Below are 8,607 nucleotides of genomic sequence, written 5' to 3'. Positions count from 1 at the left end.
TCTGCTGTTTTTTTTTTATCAGTTAGCTCAAAAAGCTGCCTTCGAAGCAAACAAGATATCATCTTCAGTTAACACAAAAAGTTAAATATGGATAATCTGTTGATGAATGAAGAGTGGCTAACAACCCTATCCAGGGTCATCGAGTTAAGTACCCAAAACTCCCAACTCAAATATATGTAAGAACCGTAATCTTACACTAACCGTTCATATTTTTCATAAAAAATGTCAGTTCTCACCTGACGCGCGTACAATCTCTTTGATTCGGTTCCGCTCATCTTGCCTTGTTTGCCAGCGAATTCCGGATGAATATTTTTAGATGAAATTAGCTGGAGAATTCAAAACCACTTATATTAACAATAAAAAAAATACAATCGCACACACAGTTTGAGCACGAAAGTCACTTTACTTTTTTAGTATTTCGCGGTTATTTGTTGTGCTTCTTTCCCACTTGATCCTTACGTGGTGCCGCTTATCATTCGAGTGACTTCCCGCTCTCCGGTTTGCCAAACCCTTTATCTCGGGAGCCCTTTGTTGTTATCCAGCATCCATCACATAATCCCCTTATGCATTTGCACCGGGTGCCACATTGCCGAAAAAAAAACCTGCCAAGTAACCTTAAAATCCAACGGAAATGTTATTTAGTTTCATCACAGGCAGAGACGAATGACCGAGGAGGTCAAAGTCTCTGAAATTAAAAAAAAAAATTCATCGCAGGGAAATAAATCTCAAATTAAAAATTATAGCTATAAAATGACAAAATATTACCGTAACTACAAAAGAAACACGTAAATTTATCACCATATGTTCGTTTATTTTGTTTTTGAGATTTGTTATGTTTATATTTATTTCTTTTTCGTCTTCTTCTTCTGACGCATTTGAGTTTTCGGTTAGCTGCCAAAAACTTCGCGGGTGCAGTTTTCAGCTCACGGAGCTGAAAAGTGTTTGACGTAAACTTCTCGGTTGTTCCCCTCTTCTCGCCGAAAAGTTTTTGAGTTTGCGGGTCGTGTAGCGGGGCTCTGACATTTTCAATTGTAAATATTGATTAGGTACGGTCACACGAGGCGAACCCTGCTCGAATTTCGACGGTCGGCGAACCTTTTCTTGAATGTGTTAGTGAATCGAGCAGAGTTCGCGAATCTTTTTCGAGCAGAAAAGGTTCACCGATTTTGGTGGATAGCACGAACCTTTGCCGCGAACCTCTTTGACAGATATCTGGAATATTCCGTTTGTTTACAAAAAGCGTACGGTTTTATGTGCAACGGTCGTGTTAAGTGAAAAGATGGAAAATAACCAAACGCCGTGCGAAATGAATGTAAGTATGATTTGTTGGCTCTTGCCAGATTAAATTATAACCAAGCAAGCCCTTAATAAGCATATTTTGGTGGAGCTGGAGCCGTAGTTGTTTGTTACAAACAACAGTATAGTATTGTTGCTGTCCAAAATATGTGACTGTGAATTTTATTTTTATTCTGTTTTAGGAAATAAAAGATCAGGCTCTTAGCATGAAATTGATAGATTTAGTGAAAAATCACCCAGTCCTTTGGTCGGTATCGTCCAAGCCATACCTGGACGCCAATAAAAAGGTGGACGCATGGCGAGATATCGCTACGGACCTGGGGAAGCCCGAAAATGCAGTCATCAAAAAATGGCAATCATTGTGCGCATACTTTAGAAAAGAAAATGCCAAAATTAAAAAAAGTATGATAACGGGTTCAGGTACGTAGATCGTTTGAAAACATGTTCTCTTCAAAGATGGAACTAATTATTTTGTTTTTTGTAGCGCGCTCCGAAGTTTACGTTTCGAAATGGTTTGCTTTTGAGAGTATGCAGTTCGTCGGCAATACTGCAAAAGCACGGAAGACGCAATCCACGGTAAGTTTAGTAAAAACTTCTATGTCTCGGTTTCCTTGAGCTTAGGGTTCGAAAAATAATTAAACAGAAAACATGCAGACTGTGACGTATACAATTCTTGATCCATTAGTTCAACAACATTACAGTTAGAGTAATTCTATAAAAAGCGATTGGCAAAAAAGTAACAAATAACAACATAATTTAATGATTTTCGAATACGTTTACATTCTTTAATTTATTCAATTTAATTCTTTAATTTATTCAATTCAATTATTGTTGTTGATATTGAAAAGCTAAAACATTATTTGTCGTGAAGTCGTGAGCCAAATGGGAACGTACTCTTTGTAGATCTGTTGCTGATCTACGCGCAATTCCCACGAGGGGTAGCATAGATGCTGTAGGTTCTTCGGAGCGCCAAGAGCCGTGAATAATTTCTCCATGAACCTCACGATCTACGGAACCGGCGGGCATGTAAATATCTCTAGAGTTTCTTTTCCGCGAATAGTTATGCATATATACTGTCGCTAGCACTATCTTTTCAGCAATGTTTGGCTCTAACAACATAGGTTTTCTGAGAACACGAAAAACGCTACTTAGAATACCAAATGCGTTTTCAACGGTTCTTCTTGCCCTGCTATGTCGAAAGTTGAAAATCCTTTCTGGAGTATTTCTGCCAGGAACTCCTGCAAAAGGAGTTAACATATACTTAGATAAGGAAAAAGCTTTGTCACCTAGTAGCATATAAGGCAAAGGAATGCTATATGGAATCCTCAAAATTTCTGGTGGTGGGATATTTAAAGAATCGTTTTCTAAATCGTTAAATATTGAGCTATTAGCTAAAACTCCACCATCTGAAATTCTTCCCTGGCAGCCAACGTCTACGTATAAAAAATTATAGTTAGCATCAACAATACCCAACAAAACAATACTATAAAAATGTTTATAGTTATAATATTCCGCTGCAGTATTCTTCGGAGCTGTTATGCATACATGTTTGCCATCAATTGCTCCGATAACATGTGGACAGTTCCATTTTCGCTCGAACTCTGTAGATATCTCCTTCCATTGTGCAGTAGTTGACGGAAGCTACAAAAGAGAAACCAAAGACTAATTACAAATTCATGTTCTACATAGCGATATTAAATAATAAAATAAGTTTTTAATAAACAAATCATTTTCTTATTGCAGCAACAACATTCGAGATCGCAGAACCTCCAACCAGCACCTGAACCAATCGATACCGACGTAATAATGCACCACCAGCTACCAACCGAAATTACCGAAGATGTTATGCACCATCAGTCACCACCAGCAGAAAACAACACAACCTTGCTCCAGCCCGAAAATCAAAATAACGAAACTGTTACACAAAACACTAGGAAACGAAAGACACCAAACAATAGGGACGAGGATTTTTCAGCTATATTTTCCTCAATAGGACAAAGCCTGGATACAATAATTACAAATATGAACAACTACAGCAGCCGGAACGTTACATTCGGAAATTACGTGACACAAACACTGGAAGGATTGCCAAAAACAAAGCAAGAAAAGCTGATCCACAAAATTAATCTATGCATTTTTGAAATAAACAATGAAAATGATTCGTAAAAACCATTGAATGTAAATAAAATTCTTTCTCTTTTAACGATAGATGCTTCCACTTTTTTTTGCGGGATGATGTTTGCGGTGATGCTTGCCGTTGTGCAGCTTAGTAGAATAAGTTTTACCACCATAGATACTTTGTTCATCGTTGATAGAGGCAGACGGTCCAGATTAAAGACACCATCGCGCACCGTTTGTGTAATTAAAAATACATACAATACATTACCTCAATATAGTCTTGTAGTACATCAATTATTGCTTCGCATACTTCAGGTACTATCTTTGATATTGATGGTTTGGACACCTGAAAAACAAATAAATAAAATCACAAATATAGTTCAAAATAATAAATAATATTACCACACTTACCCGAAACAATACTGATAGTGATTCATAAGAGTCACCTGTAGCAAGAAACCGTAAAGTGATACATAGTCTCTCCAGGGCTGATATTGACTCGCGCATATTCGTATTTTTTCTTGTAATACGCGGTGCGACTAAATCTAGAAGATGGTTAAAATCTTCCCTGTGCAACCTTACGAACTTTTTTATGGTATCGTCGATGCCATTATTTCTCATATCTTCTACCAGCCTTCCCGCCATGTTTTCACGTTTGAGGAATAACTCGCGCATCCAAAAGCGACGATTTACTCCTTGTGGTCGTGCATTCCGGGATGCTACAAATAATCTTAATGTATTTGCAAGCGTAAGCGCTGTTCTTGAAATGGCAATGTTGTTCGAGTCCATATTTTCGAAACTTATGGAGATACAGCAAACTACAAGTTATGAAACGATGATGATGGACTGTGAAACGCTTACTTTGATTTACAACTGCCTACGTTCTGGTGTTTACATTCTTACCAACTGTCAAAAAAACAACTTCAAAGGTTCGTTACGTGTGAACGCTGAAAGGTTCGGCAAACCTTTTTTTGGCATTCGTTTGTAATAGTGTGCGAAAGGTTCGCCATGAAAGGTTCGTGTCGTGTGACCGTACCTATTGAAAAACAACGTCATTGCTGACACCTGACTGGAGGCAGAAGTCTCGTAGCTTTTTTATTGATCTTTCTGCTTCTTTTACCGTTATCGGTGGCAGCTCCTCGGATTCGTCTTCGTCGTCGTTTTCTTCGTCTTCTACGGCCAAAATATCAGCATTCGATAAAGAGCTTCACACGGCGATGTCATTGTCGACCTGTACGAACTCGGCAAATGTAGAGTCTTGTAATGGGAGTAGGGACCAAAGATCTTGCACTTCATCCAGGTGTTGGTCTGGTTCTGGCACTTCCACAGGACTCTTCGTTCGGAAGCCAGAATGTTTGAAGCAGTTGATTATTGTCGATGGAGTGACTGTTCTCCAAGCCTTTTCTATCATTGTCATTGCTAACAAAACACTAACATTTACGCTCTGTCGATTTTCAATGTTTTCTATTGTGGTTTTTACTATTTCCCGACGGTAAGACGTTTTGAAATTGTGGATTATGCCTTGATCGAGCGGCTGAAGCTTTGATGTGGTGTTTGGCGGAAAGAATTGCAATTTTATGTTTGTTAAAGAAGGAGCATTATTATGCACAGTGCAATTGTCTAAAAATAACAAAATATGGCTTTTCTCTCTTTTCATGTCGTTATTTAATGTAACCAGCCATTCATTAAATAACTCTGTTGTCATCCACGACTTTTTGTTTGAACGGTAAGTGGTAGGAAAGGACTTTATACCCTTAAAACATCTCGGTTTGGCAGCCTTTCCTATGACCAGAGGTTGTAGTTTTTCCGATCCGTCCATGTTTGTGGAGAGTAAAACCGTTAACCTCTCCTTACTATGTTTTCCGCCGTGGCATTTTTCATCCTTGAACGTCAAGGTTTTGTCTGGTAAACACTTAAAAAATAGTCCGGTTTCATCAACATTAAATATGTTCCGTATATCGAAAGAACTAATGAGATCGACAAGTGATCTTTGCCACTCGTTGGTAACCCCATCATTCACACTTGCACTTTCTCCACATATTTTTTTGAAACAAATGCCATTCCTTTTTATAAAATTAGTTAGCCATCCGTCACTGGCTGAAAAATTCAGCTTCAATTCGTTGGCGAAATATTTAGCCTTTTCTTTTAACAAAAGGCCGCTCACTGGAATGTTTTGTCCTCTACATTCCCGTATCCAAGTCACCAAACTCTTTTCAAGACGAGGAAACTCGCCTTTACAAATTCGCGTCTTCGCACCGCAGAAGGATGATGCTTCTAAGATCTTCTCCTTATTCTTGATGATCGTCGACAGCGAGCTGAGTGGGATGCTAAAGGCCCTGGCTACGTCTATCTTCTTTTCACCACGTTCTACCGCTTCGATGACCCTCTTCTTCTCTACGATAGTCAAAGACTTGTACTCTTTTACCGTCGACATGTTACCGTCACAGAGTAAATTGATACTGATTTCCAGTTGGTTATCACTTTATTGACCGGCGCTTTTTCCCCAAAAGTTGTTGCTGTCACCGAGGTCCGTGGCTATGGTTGCTGAGTTATGAACTGGAAATAAGTTTGCGTGTATTGATTTACGCTATGCCTTTACCCACCGTTTTCGCTAACTGTTTTTTCTTTACTTTTCTTTGTGCACCTTACTACAAAACATGTGTGCCCCAATGTCCGTCCGCCCGTCTACACCATGCAGTCTAATTCGGACGAAAATCTACGCCCCCGTTCAACAGAGTGTTACATGGCACCCGCGATGTGACGCGTTCTATCGTTTCAACTCACTCAGAACTTCGAATTGTTGCGAGTTGAGTGGGTACAGCTTCGAATTACCGCGTGAAAAGAGCAACCTAGCTTCGAATTTTACTTCGAATTATCGAGTGTACCAAATCGTATTGTTTTTTTTCGAAATAGTGAGAGTTTTTCAAGGGACTACTGATATACTTCGAATTATCGAACGTTTGAGTTATCGAGAGTCGACTGTATTTGTATAAATGAAGCAATACCAGCGGGTCATTCTCCAACATTACCAAGCTCAACCACTAATGTAGGGAGAACGTACAATCACCCATCGCGTGAAGCTTGTAGAGTACGAGATAGTTTTAAAGACTACTTTTATGTAAATAGCATTGTTATAGACTAATGATATAAGTTATAGGTAAGTTTAAGAAATATTTTTAGAAATAGATTAGGTACAGGTATATGTAAGTTTAGTAAAGATAGGTTGTATAGATCTGTGGGTACGGTAACACGACGAATCGTTTTCTGTGTTTTTTACCACCTTTTTTATTTTAATGATCACCCAAAAGAATCTATCACTTTGTTTCTGAATTCACCACGTAATGTTAGCGCGTAGAAAAGCCACTAGAGAAGAGAAGAACGCGTGCTCGTTGCATGCGCTTTTTATATCGTTCCCTGAGCAACCCGCGTGGGTTGCGCGGCAAGCCGTTCTTGCCATCGTGCACGATAAGTTCTTAACGGAGACGAACGCACGGTAAGTTCGCGGCTGTACTGTGCGGACTTGCCGCTGTTCGTTGTCTCCGATGTCCGCAGCCGCTACAGTACCCCCTTGCTAGCCGAATCACCGGGGCTATCGGAAGCGTTGAGGGAACCGTACATGTCGTCCAGACCTGGTGACTTTCGGCGATACCGGATCTGGTTGCGGCTCGTTCGGCGTCGTCATCAGCGTTGATGGTACCGTTGTGGTTGTTGGCGTCGATGTTGTCGTTTGCGTTTGGGTCGTCGATGGTGGTTCCTCGATGTCAGCTCGGTAGCACGGTTTTAATCGGTCGATTGAGACATTGATTATTTTGCCGTTAATGTCGACCGCGTAGTACTTGGCGCTACGCTGATGGACTTTAAACGGCCCGTCGTACGGGGTCGAGAGCGATGGTCGGATGGAGTCGTTTCTCACAAAAACATGCGTAGCTTTTGCAAGATCGCTGTGAACAAACACATGTTGTTGCCCGTGCCAAGCGGTCTCGTCGGTTCTGATGCGTCTCATCGCTTGTCGCAGGTTCATCAGTAGATCGGGGTCGGTATCAGATGATGTTATCTTCGGTTCGCATACGAAGTCGGAGGGTATGCGAAGGGTCGTTCCATATACGAGTTCGGCAGGAGCAGCTTCCAAGTCATCCTTGTAAGACGTACGCATTCCCAGGAGGATCATTGGCAGGTGTTGCGTCCAGTGGATTGTGTCGTGGCATAGGATGGCAGCTTTAAGTGTACGGTGCCATCGTTCAATCAATCCATTGCTCTGCGGATGATATGCTGTAGTCCGCAGGTGTTTGGTGCCCAAGGTTTTGAGGAGTTCGGCGAAGAGGTTCGACTCGAACTGACGTCCTTGGTCGGTTGTGATGTATTGAGGAATTCCAAAGCGTGCAATCCAGTTAGCAACCAGTGCGTGGGCGACAACCGGTGCTGTCATGTCCGGCAGTGGAATAGCCTCTGGCCATCGAGTTCGACGATCTATGATCGTTAAGCAGTAACGCTGTCCGTTACTTGGAGGAAACGGTCCCACGATATCAACGTTGATATGTGAGAATCGATTTGTCGTCGCCGGGTATCGTTCGAGGGGCGTTTTCGTGTGTCTCGTGACTTTCGCTCGCTGACATTCCAGGCAGTTGCGGGCAAAACGTATGCTATCCTGGCGAATGTTGGGCCAAACGAATCGGGAAGTCATCAGTTTAGCCGTCGCTCGGGTGCCGGGATGATGTAGTCCATGAGTAACCTTCAGGAAGCGTTCTCTGAAGGCCCTCGTGATGAACGGTCGCAGGTTGTCGGTTGTGTCGTCACAGTAAAGTTGATGTTCGGTACCTGGAATGGTTACTCGCTTGAGGTGTAGGCTAGTACTCACGTCGTTTTGAAGGATGCGTTGTAGTTCCTCGTCTTTGGCCTGGTCGTCGGCCAATGCTCCGAAGTCGATCACCCTGCTATCGTCGATCGCGTTGATTCGAGAGAGAAGATCAGCTGTAACGTTGTCCTTTCCTTGCACGTGCCGGATATCAGTTGTGTGCTGACCAATGTAGTCCAATTGTCGAGCCTGTCGTGGTGAAGCTTTGTCGGAGCTTTGCTTGAAGGCGTATGTTATCGGCTTGTGGTCGGTATAGATGTGGCTTGTTCGTCCATCCAACCAGTGCCGGAAGTGTCGTATTGCCAGGTATATCGCTGTCAGCTCGCGGTCGTAGGTGCTGT

The 8,607-nt window shown here is 41.8% G+C and overlaps 1 protein-coding gene across 1 annotated transcript; it reads left to right on the top strand.

Moving 5' to 3' along the window:
* The first annotated feature begins 1,306 nt into the window (after nucleotides 1-1,306).
* Nucleotides 1,307-3,462, top strand: LOC131269840 (uncharacterized). Its single transcript, XM_058272368.1, has 4 exons — nucleotides 1,307-1,312; nucleotides 1,479-1,716; nucleotides 1,781-1,872; nucleotides 3,040-3,462. Exons 1-4 carry the CDS (start codon nucleotides 1,307-1,309, stop codon nucleotides 3,460-3,462), a joined length of 759 nt encoding a protein of 252 aa, XP_058128351.1.
* The last annotated feature ends 5,145 nt before the right edge of the window (nucleotides 3,463-8,607 follow it).

Source organism: Anopheles coustani, assembly GCF_943734705.1.
Source record: "Anopheles coustani chromosome X unlocalized genomic scaffold, idAnoCousDA_361_x.2 X_unloc_1, whole genome shotgun sequence".
In the NCBI taxonomy this organism is placed as follows: domain Eukaryota; kingdom Metazoa; phylum Arthropoda; class Insecta; order Diptera; family Culicidae; genus Anopheles; species Anopheles coustani.
This window is presented reverse-complemented; position numbering and strand designations above follow the sequence as displayed.

Coding starts and splice junctions, on each gene's coding strand:
- LOC131269840 (XM_058272368.1), top strand. Junction 1,717..1,780: donor AAGTATGATAACGGGTTCAG/GTACGTAGATCG, acceptor TGTTTTTTGTAG/CGCGCTCCGAAGTTTACGTT. Junction 1,873..3,039: donor CACGGAAGACGCAATCCACG/GTAAGTTTAGTA, acceptor TTCTTATTGCAG/CAACAACATTCGAGATCGCA.